Source organism: Lates calcarifer, linkage group LG14, assembly GCF_001640805.2.
Source record: "Lates calcarifer isolate ASB-BC8 linkage group LG14, TLL_Latcal_v3, whole genome shotgun sequence".
NCBI classification, from domain to species: domain Eukaryota; kingdom Metazoa; phylum Chordata; class Actinopteri; family Centropomidae; genus Lates; species Lates calcarifer.
This window is the reverse complement of record NC_066846.1, coordinates 12,842,969-12,864,414: the sequence shown is the minus strand read 5'-3', so window position 1 is coordinate 12,864,414 and position 21,446 is coordinate 12,842,969. Positions and strand designations below refer to the sequence as shown.

Sequence of the window (21,446 nt, the reverse complement as noted above, 5' to 3'; positions counted from 1 at the left end):
CTGTTTTTTTCCTGGTATGCTAGTGGTATGTTACACAGGATTATAAAACTGCAGTCAGTAAAACGAGTGCATGACGCCCCCTGGCGATTAAACCCAGACTGGGACCACTGAGGTCTGAGAGGCTGTGATTTCTCGGATCGTTTAAAAATAACCTGACGGTGTTTATCAGCTTCATACCTGCACATCCCTGCTCTACTTTCAGCAGAAATCAGAATCAGTTCGAGGCTTTACTGTAAAGATGGAAACAGTCTCTGAGTGTAAGTAACACCTGAGGGAGTTTCGTTTTATTTTGCTCTCAGTACTTTTATTTCCATAAGTCTGAGTGTGGTTTCATCAGCTGTCAGAAACTTTTAATACCAGGTCTGACGATGTGGAAAACGTAAAATGTTACTTACAGTCGGAGTTTCTGTGGCAGTCCCTGGGTTGGAAAACATAAACTTTATTGTCCTATATCCTCATAAAGTGTTGAAGATATGTCGCGGTTCACACGTGAAAAAAACTGGGCGCGTGCTATCGACGAAACGGAAACTCATCTGAGGGAAACCCCGGTGATGTTTTCATAGATGAAAAATGGACTGTTTATAATAAAAGACTCAAGCTATCTTCTCTCTATCGGTGACAAATGAGGAGTGTCTTAGAGGTTTGTGTTTCTATAGGTGTGGATTTTAATGTGTGGACAGTGGTAGGTCACAGGTAAAGGGCTGTCTGAGGGATCCTGCTCTCAGTCCTGACTTTCTGTAATAACAGAATATATAAATCTATGAGTTACAGGCCTTCTTGTTCTCAGTGCACATTACAAAATAGATTTTCATTTTCAAAAAGCATGGACAGATGTGCAGGGGCAGAATAACCTCCTTTCTTCCCCTACACTCAATGTGCAGTGTGTGGTTTTTCAGTGTTTGAATTTTACATAGCTGTGTGTTAATTAGTTCAAACACTCTGAATGAAGTGCAGAGAGGACATAATGAAAGTTTTTGACACAGGTACCACCTTCAAAGTTAGAAAATAAAGCACCTTAAAGGAGTAGTTTGACATTTTGGGGGTCTACTCAGGAGACGAGAAGAAGATCACTAGTGTCATATTTGAATATTAATATATAATTATTTAGCTTCAGGCAAAAAAGTCAGGAAAAAAAAGGTGAATTGTTTCTACACTTAAGTTTTTGTACAGATAAAATGTAGGTTAGTGAGCTTTAGAGGTGCTGGAAAGGGGGTTTTGTCATCTTTAGACTCAGGCTAGGTGTTTCCCCTTGTTTCCAGTCTTAATCCTAACCTAAGCTAACCACCTGCTAGCTGTGGCTTCATATTCAGGTCAGGTGATATTGTGCTTTAGTCCTGCATAGAACAAATGCTTTTAAAAAATCAGTATTTCCAAACAAATGTCAAAGTAAAGGCACCATCGTACCCAGACATTTAACCCCAGATAAGTTAGCATCACTCTACATCTGGATGCTAAATCTTTGCAGCTGGATTTCTGGAGTCATAAACAGCCACTCCAACAGCTTCTGCTGTGTAATTTTGTGAACCTCCTGTTGCTAAATTTATGTAGCACCTGCCCACATCTGCTCCAAATGTCCCTCCACAATTTGATGATGCCCACAACAGAAGAGTTGCACAATGCATCACTTGTGGTTTTTAAAATGTTGTGCTGACACATCCTGCACCAAAGTCGACTCTAACGTGAGATGCAGCCCCTCAGGCTGCTATTCAGTCGATTGTCAGCCGAACAGAATGGAGCTGATGACACTGTGTACTATTGTTGGTGAGTACAGGACTATATGTGTGTGATTTTATACGAATGATACTGTTTGATGTGTGTGTCTGTGTGTGGGCATCTGTGTTAATGAGCATCTTTAATGTCAGGGGTCTGTTTTCAATTTAAAACTTTTATTGAATGTGTTTCTGATTTTATGACCAGTATTTATTAGATTAATATTAATATTTAACGAGCTGTATGTTTGTGATTCATGAGAATAGAATTTACATAATTACAGTAGACGACTTAAATAGTTCTTCTAAATACTATCTGTCTTTTATCTTTACAAAAATTGTCTTTTTTAAAAAATATTTTCACACTAAGCATTGTACTTTTTGTACCAAAACTTAACAAAACTTTAGTCATTTTATGTTTTTTCTGCTTGTTTTTATGTCTTATCGTGGTTATTGTTTGTGACGTCCAGAGGTTTTTCTTAGTAAGTTCTATGTTAAAATGGTGAGAAAGCACTAACTAAATGTTTGTTCATGATAGAGGAAGAACGCGACAGGAAGAGAGGCCCTGCACAACAAAACACAAAACCATTTGCTCCTCTTCACAATCAGATAATTCTGATCCTATTATGTTAATTTATAAGCAGCATTATTCACGGAAGCTTCTTTCAAGTGAAACCTTGTTTGCCTCTGCAAGAAGGAGATGCAACTTCTACTATCAGATCACACGGACAGAAGCTCGTTCAATATGTGGGCGAAATGTGCATATTGTGAACCTGCAAAGCTTTGTGGAGGCAGATGTGTAAACTTTGGGTTTTTTGATTTTACGGTGCATTGTAGGGAAGAGGTAGGAAGCTGCTTGGCTTCATTAATGGGATATAAGCTCAACAATTTGAGTTTTGTTGAGGATGTGCAGAGGACTGAGCAGCTTAAATCTACTCATTTACTGCTCCTCCTAAAACTGATTGGTCCCCTCACCCCTACAAGAATTCAAAGGATGAGTGTTGCTCACATTGTGAACACATTTCTGTTTCTTGCAGCTGCTCTGAAAGTCGTTCCCAACAGATCCCAGTTCTTTCAATATGAGTCTGTCACCCTGAGCTGTGTGGAGACTGGTAACTCCTCTGAATGGAGAGTAAAGAGGAACACATCCAAATACATCAATGAAGAGTGCTCCAAAGGCTGGGGAAGAAGGAATGACTCTCAGTGCCTCCTCGATGACTTTTACCAATCAGATGCTGGAGTGTACTGGTGTGAGTCTGGAGATGGAGCGCGCAGCAGAGCCATCAACATCACTGTGACCGGTGAGTTCAACCAAACCACCACATGGTTACCACGTAAAGCAATTGAAGGCAAATTTTGAGGAAAAAAAAACACAAGACTGAAGGTCAACCGCCATGCTAGCAGTGTTTTGAACTTCCTGCTAATGTCAGCATGCTAACATGCAGGGTTACAGGTGCTATTTAGCAAAGTTAACATCCAGTTTCTTTACTCACCAAGAGGCGTTGCCAGTGGTGGAAAGCAACGTCAAATCTATCACTTCTTTTCTGCTACTGAAGTTAGCATGCTAACCAGCTAGCCCTGGCCTGTCTCATAACTTTCTGATAGCAACACTGAAACATCCAGACTGCCTTGAAGAAGTAGCGCTGCTCAGAGGGCATATTATAACCTCTTGCATTTCACATGCAACGATGGCTGAAGCTCTTGGCAAGTGACGGTCAGCACCACTCGCTCTAGACTACCTGTGTAAATAAGTGAGGTAGTGCAAGAATGGATGACTACTTCAATGATAGTTAGCATGCTAACATTTCCTAACTGGCACTAAACACAAAGTACAGCTGAGGCAGACAAGTCTGCTCCAAATTCCATGGCAGTCCATCCATTAGGTGTTGAGAAATTTCACTTAAAACCAAGCTAGAGGTAGAATTCAAGGGTTCACGGGGAAGTTACTGGCCCCAGCTCATTTATGTGATTTTCTATGTGACGTTCAGGTGGCTCTGTGATCCTGGAGAGCCCTGTTCTCCCTGTGCAGGAGGGAGATGCCGTGACTCTGCGTTGCATAAACAGGGCGACATCCTCCGCCAACCTCACAGCTCAATTTTACAAGGACAACCTCTTCATCGCGAGCAGCTCTACAGGAAACATGACCATCTACAACGTCTCCAAGTCTGATGAAGGCCTCTACAAGTGTAACATCAGTGGAGCAGGAGAATCACCAGACAGCTGGTTGGCTGTCAGAGGTGAGAAAGGTAAAAAAAAAAAAAAAAAAAGTTTGCTGAATATTTGGGGTTGAAAGTTACATGCAGACAGAGCTGTTGTTGTTGTGTTTGCACTAAGACTAAACAGGGGTTTTCCTCATTTGTTGTTTGAAGCTGGGCGTCCCGAGCCTTTCCACCTACATCTCGCATACATTCTACTTCCTGTAGTGGGTGTCTGCCTCCTGCTGACTTCTGTGATGCTGCTGTGGCTCTGGAGGAGACACAAAGGTTAGCCTGTTTTCATACATTTTATACACCGATGTTTCAGGGTTACGTCTGACAAGGACGTCAAATCACAGAAAATGCCTATTTCAAGTAGGTTAAGCTTCTTTAAAATGGTAACACACAACACAGGTGATATTCTGCACTTATTTTTGTCAAGAAAAAGACAAGAACCATTTTACCTTCAGGTGAATGGCATACAAATCTCACATTTCAAGTACAGTAGCAAGAAAGAGTCTGTTGCTCTCACTGTAAGAAACCGTTCACGATGAAACCACAAACAGCTCAATGTGTCGTTATGCATGAAATTGTTATCGCAGTGTACAACAGAGCCGAACGCACCACAAACCTTTGTGTTATATTTCAGTGGTGCATTAAAGCAACATTAGTGTGAGGTGGAATCACGTTCTTCTTGTTTCTGCCGTCACTCTTGGTTCATACATTTCAAACATTAACATAGTTTGAAAAACGAAGAAAATTCAGAGAGCAGAAGATTACACTTGAAAAATAAATTTAATGTTTTTTTTATGCCTCCTAAATGTAAATAAATACACTTTATTCTGCTGGTAAACTGGTAAATTGGATCAATAATGGGGCCATGAATGTGCATAACTGCTGTGTAACAGTGAAGTGTTGTGCTGCAGGTGACCCAGATGTGTCGTACACTGACGTCATCATCACACCGGAAGTGCGACCAAAGAGGGACAAAGGTAAAACACACACTCACACACACACACCTCATTATAGACCCTTTAAATAAACTACAACAGTTCCTCTTATCTCCATCAGATAAGGGGAGATGTTATTTGTCAGCATGTCATCAGTCAACAACATACTGAGTCATTTTTATCTGCGTAGTAAATCAGCTGCATAATAAATCGCTTTGTCTTCTAAGTTAATGAGTCACCGCTCCACCACTGGATTCAAACACACCTGAAACTCTGAGTCACTTTATCGCTACTCTCAAAATAACCAAGTTATTATATGGGTGTAAGGTTGCTCTGAAGCATATCTGAGAGAAAAACACACAAAAAAAGCACATTCATAGATTAGATGCACATGGGAAAATAATGACCCCCCCCCCCCCCCCCCCCCCCCAAAAAAAAAAAAAAAATCAAAACAAAATGAAAAACAGGGAATTTTGCAGATTTTTACAAAAATATTTGTTCAGTTTCTCTTTTGTTTTGACATGCAGGGACTTTTATTCTGTGGAGTAAAGTTCACTGTGACAGTTGACCTGCTTAATATTTCAACTCTGTACGACAGAAAATAAACGATAACCAGTGAAAACAGCTCACATGTTGTTTTTCTCAGAACCAGATCCTGAACCAACCATCTACTCAACAATCAGACCAGGAGCCACCTGAGAGGAGCCAGCAGAGCCGGGGTGGAAATGTATTTAACATAATTTAAATATTAAAACAAAGAAAATGTCCCATTGTCTTTTTATTTAAAAATCATTGGAGAATTTGCACAAATCAAGTAAACCTCATCCCCTCGACCATCAGCAGGACACTGTCTTGAAAATGCATTCAGGGAAAAGGTAAAATACACATTATCAGACGCTTTAAACAGGATATTAGATGATGAAACGGAGCTCAGGGTAGTGAAACTGCTGCAGACTGAGCGAGCACAGTGGGTGTTTTTCTCTGTTTGTCTGTTTCTGAAGAATAAAAACTTGCAGCTGTAATTAGAGATACTTTGGAAGTAGTCTGGCGACATACCGGTCTGTTGGCATAAACAAGTGTCGGTATTTTTCACACACTTGGTTTATGTCATGCTGTTTACTATTAGTAGCCTCCTCCACTTCCTTAAAATTAATATTAAATATTTTTAATATTTTTAAATGTTCTTACTGAATATTCTTACCTGAAAATTACCAACATGAGATGAGAACTTCAAAACAATTTCTCTTCTACCTGTTTATCTCCTGTTCACCCATGTGACACAGGTAACTGCCAAAAGGGGAATTAACAAACTTTATATTCCCCTGATGAGGAAAGTTTTAACTTTCCTTTACCTGAGTCTGATTTGTTGTTGTGTTTTGGGAAGTACCAGTTTCTGCAGAGAATAACTTGCTTTGTTCCCATGAGTTTCCCATAGTTTCCTCCTATGCTGTAGACATGTGACTTTGTGGTTTCTGTTGACATGTGCCAGCAAAATATTAAAGATTAAATGTAGCATAGGGAAATATTGTGGGAAATTGCTGTCATGAAGTGATGAAAGTGACTCAGATTAAAGCAGCTAAAGTTTATTTACACAATCCCTGATGCTGCTGTAACAATGTGGATTTCTCAGTTGTAGACTTGTCTGATCTTATCTCACCTTATCTCTCATATCATAAATGATCTTTAGGATACTGTGTTGATTTTCTAACAAGATACTGAGACATTAGCATTTCTAATGTCAAATCTATTTAGGGTTAGCAATTCCATTTGATGAATAGCAAAATTACAATGACACATACAAAAGAAAAAGCCACAATAATATAAAACACATTAATAAAGGCAAAAACTGCACCTAAAGAGAGTACAATTAATATTGTGTGTCTTCACTTCTATGTTTTTATATAATTCTCAAGAAAGATGTTTGAGTTATTTGTTTAAAAATACTGTGTATTAGATTTGTGCAGCACCTTTTAAATGCAGAAAATGCTTTATTTTTTAACAACAACATACAGACCACATTGAAGGCAAGGCCACAAATGAACAGGGTAAGATTTGTAACTAATAGATAAAACCATGAAACTTCCCTTGATTTTAGGAATAAAATGTTGCCTACATCAGGCTATTAATGCTATATAAACAAAACCCCTCTGTAAAAACCTTCAGTGTAAAGAATAATAAAAGTGCCACTGAAGTGGAGATTTCTGTTTCAATGAATGAGGGGGAAAACACTAAAAAAGTCACTGAAAGCAAATATAAAGCTGTTCACCATCTGAAGCAAAGGGCCCTTCTATCTCAATTAAAAACAGTTCAGCATGGCAGCTTCCTCAGTAGTAAGTGTGACCGAGTCAACAGAGGGGGTTGGTGTAACAGTGTGGACTGATATTGTTTGGGATGTTGTTGAAAGCTTGGCCACAGTCACTGGAATGGCAGATGATTGTTTGGAAGGAGCTGTTAGATGAATAGTAGTTGCTTTTTTTGGAATGGCAGTAGTTTTGTAAGGACTTGTTGATACAACAGGATTGCTGTCAGGAGGAGCTGTGGAGGTGGTGGCAGCAGAAATAGTCACGGCTGGAACCGTAGAAAGAATCCTGGGTGGAGCCGCAGTTAAAACAGACAGAGTGGTGGAGGGAGGTTTAGGGACAGAAGAGACAACAGGATGCTCATTTTTTGGAGGAGGAACAGTGGTAGTTTTAATCACATTCTACTACTCCTATTCCTGCTCTTGCTCTTGCTCTTGCTCTTGCTCTTGCTCTTGCTTTTGCTCTTGCTCTTGCTCTTGCTCTTGCTCTTGCTCTTGAGCCTGATGTGGTGGTCAGTAAGTCAGGTGTGGTAGAAAGAGATGCAGATGTTGGGGTAGCTGTAGTTGTGGGAGGAGCAGAGGTACTGGAAGTGGGTGGTGGGCAACTGCAGTTCTTGTTAAGATGTGGGTACAAGTGAGTGACAGTTGTATGAAGAGGACATTGTGTTCCAGGAAATGCACTAAATGATCCTCCCAGTTCAGCATGGAGCTCTGCCAAGGTCTTTGTCTGCAGATGTTTATTAATATCTGGAATGTTCTCACCCCAGTGTGCACTTGCTAACCACCCCTTTTCCCTACTGTAGCAACAGAATGCCGACCAGAGCATGGACGGAATATTAATCCTGTTGTTGAGGATGTCGTTGTCACTGGGCTTTGCTCCAATTACCACAAAGCCCTCTGTAATGTCGTTGTTGTTGATGCAGTATTTATCCAGAACACATCTGACACATTGCTCCATGTAGTTCCAGCTTCCCTTGTTAAATGTGCCTTCTTGTGGAACAACATTGGTCAGAGTAAAGGTAGATTCTTTATCATTTTCAGAAAAGCCATAAGAGCTTGGTAATAAATGCCCTCGGTCGAAACCTTGGTTCTTGTAATCAGTATTCCCAGCCTGGTGGTTGTACCTCCTCTTATCATTTGCTCTTTGCATGTTGTCATCACCATTTCTGTCCTCAAGCTGTAATAAATGGAAGAATAAATCACTCATGTGGGCAGAGTCTCAGTAAAGTAGATTAAACGTACCAATACTGATTGGTTTGAAAAAGATCCAAAATTTCCAATTAACTCATCAGTCTCATGCAGTGTGAACATGACACTGGGCAGGTTTAGTCAGTGAGATTAACTTTAGGAGAATTTGCTCCACATGCTACAACATTATACAGTTAAACACTTGGAGAGAATTCAATTAATGATAAACATCACTACTGAAAAAGTAATATTATTATTATGATTATTGTTAAAGGAATTTTGAAACCTGGGTCTTTCTCTGTTTTTCAGTGTAAATCATTGATAGGGATCAAGACATCTCCCAGTAAAATGATTGATGACGTTTTCGTCAATGGAGTCTCGTAGTGATGTTCTGTACTGTCCAAAGAATTTTTACTTTTAGAATATTTACTCTTATCCTTCATCAATACCATCAGGGAGGTGTCTGATCAGTCCCAGATTCATCCTGAAGCAGGACAACGAGTCCAAACACACAGTCAGCATCAATTAGTTTATCATGGGACTATTTTTGACATTATCCTCACACTATCTTTACTGTGTAAAACTTTTTCACAGTGCTGTAAAGCAATGTTTCTTGTGAAACAAAGACGATTTTCCTCTGTAATAAACATGTCTGTCTCTGTTGTCAGATAACAACCTGAGTCTGTCAGTGACAACACCCAACCACAAGTGACAGCATCAGGTGTAGTTGTAGTTGTGGGAGGAGCAGAGGTTGCCACCAACAGCTGTTGGTGGGTACATCATTCCTGCTCAATACTGCACCGATTAAAGATACACCCAACATGTGAAAATAAGGCTAGGTTAAGTTGTTTCTGTCAAAAAGCTCACCTGTGGCTCTATCTTCCAAATGTTTGCTGGTCTCTTTCTCTTTTGATTTCCTCTGTACTTGTAAGCAGAAAACACTGGGATCTTGTTGGTGGTGTCGTAGAGCGTCACAAACGTTCTTGTGTCATTTAAAGTCTGGCAGATGGGTTTGTATCTGTTCTGGTCCAGGATGTTCCCGTTCTTCAAGATTTCTGGGATATATGGTGGGGTTTGCTGGAGAAAAAATTCTGCGCATTGTGACACTGATGTCACCACTTTAGCCACTGTGGGAGTGACAGATATGAGGAGGAGGAGAGCAGCGAGAGGCAGGAGGCTCTGAATCTTCAGTAACGTCATCACCAAACACTGTATCGTTAGGTCAGAGCAGGGAACAGAAAGAATGATCAAACATTACACTTCAGTCACAGCTGTGGCTGATTTTATTCATTTTAAACCACAGTGAAAAATATATCCTATATTGCATATTACTTTTTATTTTTGCACATTTACATTTGTACATTTTCACTATTATAGTAGTTTTCACTTTACTTCCTCTTTACTAAGTATGCGTTTAAATAATTATAACAAAGCAGTTTCCCTGCTGGAGGATCTGATTCTGATCAACATCTATTTTACATCTATTCTATTTTTGAAATGTCTGTAATAAGCAAAATATCTACCATCTGTTCATTCAGTTTATTGTGAATTTGTTCACATATGACTTTGTTAAATAAGATTTTTTTTCCCTCCAGTTTTAAAATTACATTTAGCTATGGGGAAATATCAGAAATATTCTTATTAATGGCACATAGAGCTGCAGTAAGTGAAATATAATTTGGGGCAGTTTCAAATTGCAGTGTGTAGAGAGACACTGTTGTGCAAAAAAAATGTAGCAGCTTCTACTCAATTTCTGCCAATTCATACTCAGTAAAATTACAAATACAGATGAATACAATGTGGCATAAACATGGGAAATCCAAGAAAAACTTACCTCCCCTCAAGTTTCTTGAAAAGCAGCAGCAGTGTCTTTAGCAATGGGAACAAGACCGTCTTCTTCAAATATCCACTGAACCTAAGGAGGAAGTCTAATTATTCTATTCAACAGTGGGTGTGCTCTTACCATCAGTAAGATGTTTTCTCTTATTTAGCTTTTTGTATCCAGAGAAAACTGACAGAGCTCAGCAACACTGTGCTTCATATTCAAACTGACTGCAGCTTATAACAGGGCATTTTTTAAAAGATATTTAAGGCTTAAAGAGAACACAGAAAACAAAACCAAAAACAAAACAAAGTGAGAAAACTCAAAAACTCAGTCATTGAAAAATAATGTGTGGGAAGTCGGCTGCAGTGGAATCAGTGGTTGTTTGTCTCTATATGTGGCCCTGTGATGGACTGGTGACCTGTCCAGGGTGTACCCCGCCTCTCACCCATTGTCAGCTGGGATAGGACCTGTGACTCTTAAGGATAAGTGGTATAGATAATTAACGATTTTACATATGTTATATAGTTTTTTCTAATGTGAAAATTATATATATATTTTACACAACATGCACAGAAATGAATCACAAACTGTCAATCACAATGCATTGTACAAGTGTGGCTGATAGGTGTAGTCTTTCTGCCTATGCAGCATGTTTCACTTATCCTAAACACAATTGTCAGAATGTGTGCTGAATCTGATTTCTAATAATATAGTTTCACTTCTCTTCTTTTCCCTGTGGTTCTTTAAAGTATAACCTCATCATAACCTTCCACATTTGATGGCTCTACAGTCCAGCTGCCCTACCTTACCTTACATACAGTTAATATCCTAAAAAGATGCTGGAATCTTACATTAAAGATACAACAGTAAAGGTCAAAGCTCTTCAAAAGCTTAACACGACTTTATTTAGGGTTAGTACATTAGTGCAGAAAGTTTCCACAGGATGATTTTTTCTTCAAATCATGACTTTAGAAACTAGTCTTCATGTAAAAGGGGAACAAGAGATTTCTTTCACAGAAAGACATATATAGTTCCCCTGCCAATTAAGGAATCACACCAACGTGAACTGGTTTTAGTTTAAATTTGATGTGAAAATCAATCATTAGACCTTAGCCTCATTTAGGACATCAGTAATGCGTAACAGTGAACTCCATGTTTGCATGTACTGTTGTCAAAGTAACATTATCATCGCATTTTGGAAAAGTCAGAATAGATGTGTTTCATCAAACATGATCTTTGTTTCCTGGTTGGATATCAGAGATGAACGCTGGTTTTTAATGACTTCTAAGTGAGGGTACAAATAAAGCATTTTCAATTGAGCTGAATTTAATCAAAAAGTCCACTAGGTGATGTGAGATAGCTGAAAGTTTTTCTTCTCATTAAAAAAATATATTTAAACAAATACAAAGAGCTGTTCCTGATTTTTACTTAATCTTGTATTTTGATCAACATGTGCGTATAGGTATATATAAAAATGTAATAGACATTTTAAAAATGCAATAAATAAAGAAAATGTTTTATTAATCTAAGACAGACTATCATTAGTTCAGTTTTCATCCAAACACCATGCAAGTCCAGCTCATAAAACTGTCTTAAACCACATTGCTCCTTCCCCATTTGTTGTCTTTTTCATCAATGCTGTACTTAAGTACAATTCTGAGGTACTTTAGTTTGAGTATTTCCATGTTTTGCTTTTGTTTCTTATCCTAAAAATGTTTTACATACCCTTCCAAATAAAGCATTTTAAATTTAACAGAATTTAATAAAAATGTCCACTAGGTGCCTCGAGGTGGCTGATTTTTTTTCTTCTCAGTAAATTTTTTTTGAACAAATACAGGAAGCTGTTGCTGATTTTTGCTTTATCTTGTATTTTGATCAACCTACACAAAAAAATATAATAGACATTTTTTTTAATAGATAAATAAAATACAGCATTGTCTTTTGTGAGCAATTATTAGAAATACTGGTCATTACATAAACAAACTACAACTTGTACAGTAGCTGCTCTTTTTCTTCTTCATCAGCAGGAAACAAGACTGATCACCCAGATGAAAGACTTTCAGAGGCTCTTTTTGCTTCAGCTTGTGCTGCAGGAAGAAGAAGACATAAAACCTTTTAGAGAGGTCTTTATGTAGTTACCACTGAAGACACCAAGGCAATATCTCAAAATGATTTCCAGAGGAATTCCTACCTATAGCCCGGTTTCTGTGTACATTCAAACACACTACGAGCAGCACAGTGTAAAGGACTATCAGGAGGATGGTGCACAGCAGCCTGGGCAGAGACATGAGAGGAGGAGGAGGAGGAGTGGGTGGAGGCTGAGTTATAACTGCATAAAAAAAAGGAAAAAAAAACCAAAAACATTTTATTAGTCCAAGACAGACTATCATTAGTTCAGTTTTCATCCAAACACCATGCAAGTTCAGCTCATAAAACTGTCTTAAACCGCTTTGCTCCTTCCCCATTTGTTCCCCAGTAGAATTCTGAGTTACTTTACTTTGAGTATTTCCATGTTTTGCTTTGTTAAAGATCTTTGGCTTGTCACCCCAGAAACCAGGATGTTGTTGAGGCTTTTTGTCAGTTTCAGATGTTTGAGCTCTCAGCAGTTTTCCACTTTCCGAAACGATTACCAGAAAAATACGCCTACTTCGTGCAGCATTTGCTAAGGTGTGCAGAAACAAAGAAGTCTCTAGATTTTTCTTTCAGTATTCTCACAACTATTTCCATCTTTTTTCCCTGTGCCCAAGAATAACCAACCTTTACTGCTCACAGCCAGCCAGCTCTGTGGTGACTGTCCTTCTGTGGGGTGTTCACACCTGTAGAAACCTTCATCAGATTTGGACACATACAAGAAGGTCATGTTTCCTGTAGAGTGCATCCCAATGAAAACACCATCTTTGAAGAACTTTGCAGAGAAATTAGAAGTGGCTTTGCTGTTGTCTTCTTTTTTGTAATAGCAGCGGAGTGTCACGTTATCACCTTCTGTCACGGGAAGAGCAGGACTCTCCAGGATCACAGCATCACCTGAAAAACAATCCACAATCCATTCTGTTCCCCATCAAACAACATCAACATAAAAGGTCCAGGCACATTTTAGTTTTACCTGTAACATTGATGTTGATGGTATTACTGCGCTCCCCACGCTCAGATTCACACCAGTACTCTCCACTGTCTGTTGGATAGGCACCCTGAATAGTGCAGGAGGACCCTTGTGGCACTCCCCAGCCAGAGCTGCATGGCTGAGAAATCTGAGAGGAGGTGTTTCTCTTCAGTATCCAGACACTTGCGTTTGTTGGAACAGCACAGCTCAGAGTGATGGAGTCATACTGGAAGAACTGAGATCTGTTGGGATGGATGCTCATCGTAGCCGCTGTTCAAAATGGAAAGTAAACCATCAGACTGAAATCTTTAAGGTAATCCAAAAACCTTAAAACTATAGTATGTAACTATTTTACCTTAAAATAACAGCTTCAGAATCATTTTAATGGCACACTGAGTTGTAATAGGGAGAATGGTGCCTCTGTTATTCCTAATCGATGCCCTGTGCACTATGTAACTTGTGTTTAACAGGTTCGATCTCCTGTGAGAAGGGTGATTGAAACTGCTGGAATCAGGCACAGCAAGTTCAAGAGTAATGCTGAACTGTAGCTCAGTTAAAAAGACTTAGAAGTCATTAAAAACCAGCGTTCATCTCTGGTATCCAGCCAGGAAACTGACAGAAATATCAAGAATTATAGCTGAAGCTGAAGCAGAAGCTGGGGATCATGAGTAATATGCACAGTTTGGCCTTGTTTCAGTTCATTGAGCGGGACTACGCAGTCAGAGCTCTGGTCAAGCGACCGATAGCCTTTGTTTCCTGTACACGAACCAAACTAAACTAAACACTCAGACTCAGAGCCAAACAGATTCAATGCTCCAGCATCCTAAAATCTAAAACTCTCATAAGTTTTCTTTAAACAGACAGAAATCTGATTTTCCAGTTACAGTAATCACTGCAACCATCACTGGGATCGGTTATTTAGCAAGAGACACCAGAGATCAAATAAATATACACAGTATCATAACAAGAAAACAAATCAATCAGAACAACCATCACACACATACACAGCCATGGAAGTGATTTCTTCATATTCTTTCAATGAAAAAAACAATAAAATACACAAGACACGATTAAGGGAGGTGAGAAAATGAGAGATTAGGAGGTGATGTTTAAAAATAAGTAGATAACCAAAATTGCTCACAAAGCATCAGCCACAGAGAGGTGATCTCCATCCTGTCTTGACGTTGTCTGTTTTCGTCTTCTTCTTAAGTAGCTACAGATCTTTAGCTAGAAGTCTGCCCACATCCTGACTGAAAGGAAACACAATCAAACAAGTGTCAAACGTATCTATTATCATTTAAACAATGTCACATCTGATTTAAATTTTCCTTTTCTGATGGAGGAAAGAGGATGATTATCTTTGTATTAACAAATAGTTTTCTACAGGAATAGAAAATATGCTGGACCTCGTCACAGCCAAGTTGTTGCTGCTAATGTGAGAGTGCTCACTGTTAGGACTGTGGTGTTCGTACAGCTTTTAGTTTCAGTCTACAATTACTATGTTTTGCACTCATCCTTTCTGTCTGAGAAGGCACACAGCTTATTCTACGCTCACCCACACAGATTCACACCTACATCAGGCTCGTGCTGGATTCAGACGTGAACAGGAAATGAAGTAAACCTGTCACAACATTAAACCATTGACAATACAATATTCTGCTGAGAAACCTTGGGTCCTGGTCACTTTGACACATACCACCCACCTAAACATTGTTATAGACCAAGCACTACCCCACCAAGGCAACGACCCTCCCAAATGACAGGACAATGCTCCCACCACGTCACAAAAACTGCTCAGAAATGCCTCAAGGAACATCACAAAGATCCCAAGGTGTTGACCTGGCCCCCAAACCCCCCAGATCCCAATCTATTCCAGCATCTGGGATGATCCAGAACAAGCCAGATCCACGGAGGCCCCACCCCACAACCCACAGTACCCAAAGGATCCAATGCCAATGTCCAACACAGATCAGAGGTCCAGTGTGTGTGCATGATGTGCCTGATCTGTGTATGTCCAATTTATAACACTAACTGAAAAAATGCCAAATCATCTCATCTAAAGCTGCATTATCCTTCCATCCATTAGCTATACCACTTAACCTTTGAGGGTCGAGCAGTGGCTGGAGCCAATACCGGTTGACACCGGGCGAAAGGTGGGGTAAGCTGCATTAATCCTTTAAAAAAAATGATGCAGCTTTGAAATAGCAATTACACTTTGAGTGTAAACTCTTAAAACTCTGTTAGCAGCTGTTACAGTCATGATCCACATCAGAAAAAATGAATGACTCAAAATAAACCTGCACCTGCTGAGGTAGGACAAGTCTGCACATGACAAGGATTACTGTAAAATTTCTGTTGATGCTGCAACATGTTTGATGTATTACATTAAGGTGAAGGACTTTCAGGCCTATTTTGACCATAAGAAATCAAACTGACATGATGAATTGCAGTAAATGGCCTCACCACTATGACTCCTGTAATCCTGTGTGCTGCTGCCCCCTAGTGGGTATAAACTGAAATAACATAAAACAGTAACACAGTAAATCAATAACCAGTTTAAGTTGTACACGTGAACAAACTGGCATAAAAACAATGCACATTGTGCATCGTGGGTACACATCACGCTACAGCAGCAATTTTCTGGGGGAGTGAGGGTCACTGTAGGTGATTTTTCATAACTTTTAAATTCATCAAAGTCATTTACCTTATATGTGATTTTATATGATCTGTGCAGTGTCTTATATGCTTATATACAGTCTGTGATTTTATGCACTGACGCTGCGTGCTGCCATGACCGTACCCCAGCTCTTATAATACACGTAACGCTTCTCTCCGTCGGACCAGAATCGATCGGCCAATCAGCGTTATTCTGCTGACGTATGTCGTCACTGACCGCTACGTATCTCGTGATTGGCTACGGCCTTGTGGGAGGAGCGCAGAGAGGCGGAGAAAGGAAGTCTGAACAGATTTAAGCCAAGTTTGAACCATTGCCTCTGTTTGCTAGTGCGGTGAGATAACGTCGGTATCGATGCGGCCTGGAAGCTAAAACAAACCCCGGAGCTGCTTTTTTGTCGTTAATGAAGAGGTCTGGAAGCTAAAACAAACCCTGGAGCTGCTCTTTTGTCGTTAATGAAGAGGTCTGGAAGCTAAAACAAACCCTGGAGCTGCTCTTTTGTGAGACTGATCACTGAACACACCTGCGGCCTGTAAGTAAGGCTAACATTTAGCGGCTAGCGTTAGCATTAGCTGCGAGCATTAGCATTAGCATTACCTTGCAATGATATTTTTTATTTTGCGTGGGTAAGATTGTGTTTGTATTTCCGTGACCGAGGTGTGGACGTGTGGTAACACAATGGGCTCTAATCTAATCTATGTAAATCCCCGTTAGTATTTGTTTACACTTTGTCATTCTGTGTTTCATCCAAGCCATTTTAACTTCGTTTATGATCTTGCTTTGGCTATTGATCCCCTGCTGTGTATATTATTGATTAGAAATTTCTTTGTGGTGACTTGGTGGACCGTACTGAGCTCAGTTTTGTGTTAAACACAAGCTTGAAAACAACATTTTAACTCTTTGCTCCTCCACACGTTTTAAGCCTCAAGAAAAGGTCTGAGCTGAGATTACTGTACTGAGATCAATAACGTCATGTTCTAGTAACATAATTAATTTATTCACTTCACCTTCTAGTGTCTAGTTTTCAGTGTTGTATTGGTTATTGGATTATTTGCTTTTCAAGTGCTGTACTTGTGTTTTCCAGGTTTACTGGTTCAGCTGCTGCAGCCTGGACACAAACACCAGCTCTCACCTCACAAACCAAACAGGTATGTGTCCTAAACATTTTCCCAGTCTGAAAAATATGTGTTGCTAAATTATTTGTTACTAGCAGTGCTATTGTTAAAATCCTTGGTATTTAATGAGTTTAGTATTGAATCAATAAGAACTGATTGATTGTGTATAAATTTCCAGAAAACGCGAGAGATGCGAGATCTAATCGCTTGAAAAACCTCTAAATATTTGTCAGTTAATTTTCTGCCTGTGGACTGAAGTATTATTAAAAATACCACATTAAAACCCTGCTTTCAAAAAATGTACTGAAGTGAATGTTTTTATTATGCAGTTCACAGTAATATACATGATTCTTTCAGTGATTAGTTGACAATTAACATAGAAATTTTAAAGTTAAGATAAGCATTTCATTTTTCCCAAATATTTATTATTAATTCCTAAAGATGTGATGCTTTTTCTTGTCATATGTGAGAGTAAACAGCCCATTTTATGAGACAATGGTTAAACTGTTGATGAGGAATAGGTAGTAGTGTATTGATCATTTTTCTTTCTATGTTTCTCTTTGATTTCCTCCAGGTGTCACCACTTCGTCCACAACATCGTCCATGATCTGAGAGATGTTGTCCACAATCATAGAGACATCGTCCATGATCGCAGAGACATGGTCTGGAACTGGAGAGACATTGTTGAGGATGAGGGAGACATCATCCATGACTCGTAGACGGGCAAAAATTGATGGAGTTCCCCAATTTGACGGCATCATCCGTGTTCAGAGAGACATTGTTGATGTTCATTGATCATTGTTGATCACAGTGACATTGTCCACAATCTCAGAGACATTGTCTGCAATCACAGAGATGTCATCCATGATCACAGAGAGTCTTCGTACAATGAAGAAGTTCTTTGAGACCAGGACAGGTAATTATGCTTTACACCAACTGTCCAACACTGATCTGAAGTCTTAATCAAGTTTGATTTGTCACAAAGACTTCACTCATTAAACTATATTTACATAGTTCATGAAAGTACAGTTCAAAGAAATTGAAGAATTTAAATATCAGCGCTATCTCTGTCTCTCTCCCTTGTTCTTTTACTCTTTCTCTCTTTCTATCTCGTACCCCTTCTCTCTCTGCCTCCAAGCAAATATTTGACATTCTTGGTTTGAAAAATTATGTATCAGAATAGTTGTTAATGTTTTGTCTCTGGACAAATTGACTGTAGCTCTCCTCCGTTTTTTGGCAAGTTGTGATGCCTTACTACACTGATCTTTTTTGGCTGTTTTTTGATGTTTTTTGATACTATGACATTTTTTGACTGTTTTTGACTGTTTTTGACGCCATACTATACTGTGACATTTTTTCATGTTTTTTGATGCCATACTATACTATGACATTTTTTGACTGTTTTTGACACCATACTATACTATGACATTTTTTCATGTTTTTTGATGCCATACTATACTATGACATTTTTTGACTTTTTGACACCATACTATACTATGACATTTTTTGATGCCATACTATACTATGAGATTTTTTCATGTTTTTTTGATGCCATACTATACTATGACATTTTATGACTGTTTTTGACTGTTTTTGACACCATACTATACTGTGACATTTTTTTGAGTTTTTTTTACACCATACTATACTATGACATTTTTGCAGGATTTTTGACCCCATATTATACTGTGACGTTTTTAGAGAGTTTTTGACGCCTTACTATACTATGACATTTTTTAATGTTTTTTGATGCCATACTATACTATGACATTTTTTGATGCCATACTATACTATGAGATTTTTTTACTATTTTTGGCGCCATACAATACTATGACATTTTTTGAGTCAAGTTAGATTTTGTTTTTGACATTTCATGTTGATATTATGTGATTTTCAATATCAGTACTAATATCCTACATCTTTCTGTGTACATAGTCCAGTTCATATTGGTCATTTTATTTATGCTTATATATTATTTAATATTTTGTATCTTGTCTTGTTTATATCATGCCTTTTTCTATTTTTGCTGCTTTTATACTGAATTACCTTGCTGTAGGACTAATAATGATTTGTTACTCTTACCCAAATAAATATTTCTGAACACTGAATGTCTTGCTGGTTTGTTTAAGATTGTATGAAGGTAAATATTTTTAGCCAGAGTTTAGGGTTAGAATTAGCCACTTGTAGCCAGAGGTTAGGATTAGGGTTACGGCTTTTAGCTACTTGTAGCCAGTGCTTAGGGTTAGGGTTAGGGTTAGGGTTGTGGCATTTAGCTAGCAGTTAGGGTTGTGGCTTTTAGCTAGAGGTTAGGATTAGGGTTACGGCTAGGGTTAGGGTTGTGGCTTTTAGCTAGAGGTTAGGGTTAAGGTTGTGGCATTTAGCTAGTAGTTAGGGTTGTGGCTTTTAGCTACTTGTAGCCAGTGCTTAGGGTTGTGGCATTTAGCTAGAGGTTAGGGTTAGGGTTGTGGCATTTAGCTAGCAGTTAGGGTTACAGCTTTTAGCTAGAGGTTAGGGTTAGGGTTACGGCTAGGGTTAGGGTTGTGGCTTTTAGCTAGAGGTTAGGGTTAAGGTTGTGGCATTTAGCTAGTAGTTAGGGTTGTGGCATTTAGCTAGCAGTTAGGGTTACAGCTTTTAGCTAGAGGTTAGGGTTAGGGTTACGGCTAGGGTTAGGGTTGTGGCTTTTAGCTAGAGATTAGGGTTAAGGTTGTGGCATTTAGCTAGTAGTTAGGGTTGTGGCTTTTAGCTACTTGTAGCCAGTGCTTAGGGTTAGGGTTAGGGTTAGGGTTGTGGCATTTAGCTAGAGGTTAGGGTTGTGGCTTTTAGCTACTTGTAGCCAGTGCTTAGGGTTAGGGTTAGGGTTGTGGCATTTAGCTAGAGGTTAGGGTTAGGGTTACGGCTAGGGTTAGGGTTGTGGCTTTTAGCTAGAGGTTAGGGTTAAAGTTGTGGCATTTAGCTAGTAGTTAGGGTTGTGGCTTTTAGCTACTTGTAGCCAGTGCTTAGGGTTAGGGTTGTGGCTTATAGCTAGCGGTTAGGGTTACGGCTTTTAGCTACTTGTAGCCAGTGCTTAGGGTTAGGGTTAGGGTTAGGGTTGTGGCATTTAGCTAGCAGTTAGGGTTGTGGCTTTTAGCTAGCAGTTAGGGTTACGGCTTTTAGCTAGAGGTTAGGGTTAAGGTTGTGGCATTTAGCTAGTAGTTAGGGTTGTGGCTTTTAGCTACTTGTAGCCAGTGCTTAGGGTTGTGGCATTTAGCTAGAGGTTAGGGTTAGGGTTACGGCTAGGGTTAGGGTTGTGGCTTTTAGCTAGAGGTTAGGGTTAAGGTTGTGGCATTTAGCTAGTAGTTAGGGTTGTGGCTTTTAGCTACTTGTAGCCAGTGCTTAGGGTTAGGGTTGTGGCATTTAGCTAGCAGTTAGGGTTACAGCTTTTAGCTAGAGGTTAGGGTTAGGGTTACGGCTAGGGTTAGGGTTGTGGCTTTTAGCTAGAGATTAGGGTTAAGGTTGTGGCATTTAGCTAGTAGTTAGGGTTGTGGCTTTTAGCTACTTGTAGCCAGTGCTTAGGGTTAGGGTTAGGGTTAGGGTTGTGGCATTTAGCTAGAGGTTAGGGTTAGGGTTACGGCTAGGGTTAGGGTTGTGGCTTTTAGCTAGAGGTTAGGGTTAAAGTTGTGGCATTTAGCTACTTGTAGCCAGTGCTTACGGTTAGAGTTAGGGTTGTGGCATTTAGCTAGTAGCTAGGGTTACGGCTTTAAGGCAGAAATCATTTGTAGCCAGAGTAGTTCATTTTTAGTTACATTTTAATTGTAAGGTCAGTGACATTAATTTGAAAATAAAGGAACTCAACTCAAAAGTTAAGCTGCAAAACTTTATTCTGTTTTACACAACATTTTCATATATAAACAGCAGGAAACTTGACACGTTTGAACACTTGGAAACACATTCAATGTAGTGTTGTTCTTGTTATTAAAGACTGAAACATCTCTAAACATGCTTAAGAACAGTGAACTCCTTTTCTTGCCGCCTTCACCTCCTGCAAAGATGAAACACGTTAGTCACAGACACTGTACAGTGACTTTTTTTCATGTTTTTTGATGCCATACTATACTATGACTTTTTTCATGTTTTTTGATGCATACTACTTGTTTTTTTTTTTTTGTGCCATACTATACTATGACTTTTTTCATGTTTTTTGATCGCCATACTATACTATGACTTTTTTTGACCATTTTTGATGCCATACTATACTATGACTTTTTTTGACCATTTTTGATGCCATACTATACTATGACTTTTTTTTCATGTTTTTTGACGCCATACTATACTATGACTTTTTTTCATGTTTTTTGATGCCATACTATACTATGACTTTTTCTGATGCCATACTATACTATGACGCCATACTA

The 21,446-nt window shown here is 39.1% G+C and overlaps 3 protein-coding genes and 1 long non-coding RNA gene across 6 annotated transcripts; 2 read left to right on the top strand and 2 right to left on the bottom strand.

The window, feature by feature from the left end:
* The first annotated feature begins 90 nt into the window (after positions 1 to 90).
* LOC108891962 (low affinity immunoglobulin gamma Fc region receptor II-like) lies at positions 91 to 5,621 on the top strand. 3 transcript variants are annotated; one of them, XM_018689358.2, is made up of 6 exons: positions 91 to 257; positions 2,747 to 3,010; positions 3,698 to 3,955; positions 4,079 to 4,192; positions 4,831 to 4,896; positions 5,501 to 5,621. In XM_018689358.2, exons 1-6 carry the CDS (start codon positions 239 to 241, stop codon positions 5,551 to 5,553), a joined length of 774 nt encoding a protein of 257 aa, XP_018544874.1. In that variant the 5' UTR covers positions 91 to 238; the 3' UTR covers positions 5,554 to 5,621. The 3 variants fall into 3 exon arrangements, with proteins under 3 accessions (XP_018544874.1, XP_018544873.1, XP_018544872.1); XM_018689357.2 differs by lacking the exon at positions 91 to 257 and adding an exon at positions 264 to 1,761 and having other exon boundaries at positions 3,698 to 3,946; XM_018689356.2 differs by lacking the exon at positions 91 to 257 and adding an exon at positions 264 to 1,761.
* A 1,908-nt stretch (positions 5,622 to 7,529) lies between these two features.
* Positions 7,530 to 10,236, bottom strand: LOC127143247 (endonuclease domain-containing 1 protein-like). Its single transcript, XM_051075540.1, has 3 exons — positions 10,176 to 10,236; positions 9,209 to 9,550; positions 7,530 to 8,330 (listed from the first exon to the last, which is right to left on the bottom strand). The coding sequence occupies exons 2-3, from the start codon at positions 9,539 to 9,541 to the stop codon at positions 7,545 to 7,547; spliced, it is 1,119 nt and encodes a 372-aa protein (XP_050931497.1). The 5' UTR covers positions 9,542 to 9,550; positions 10,176 to 10,236; the 3' UTR covers positions 7,530 to 7,544.
* Positions 10,237 to 12,014: 1,778 nt separating this feature from the next.
* Positions 12,015 to 14,825, bottom strand: LOC108891954 (Fc receptor-like protein 5). Its single transcript, XM_018689343.2, has 6 exons — positions 14,673 to 14,825; positions 14,408 to 14,516; positions 13,270 to 13,536; positions 12,924 to 13,190; positions 12,358 to 12,495; positions 12,015 to 12,253 (listed from the first exon to the last, which is right to left on the bottom strand). Exons 2-6 carry the CDS (start codon positions 14,436 to 14,438, stop codon positions 12,207 to 12,209), a joined length of 750 nt encoding a protein of 249 aa, XP_018544859.1. The 5' UTR covers positions 14,439 to 14,516; positions 14,673 to 14,825; the 3' UTR covers positions 12,015 to 12,206.
* Positions 14,826 to 16,119: 1,294 nt separating this feature from the next.
* On the top strand, positions 16,120 to 19,154 carry LOC127143246 (uncharacterized). Its single transcript, XR_007814537.1, has 3 exons — positions 16,120 to 16,472; positions 17,025 to 17,088; positions 17,630 to 19,154. It is a non-coding gene; the product is annotated as an uncharacterized LOC127143246 (long non-coding RNA).
* Positions 19,155 to 21,446: the final 2,292 nt, after the last annotated feature.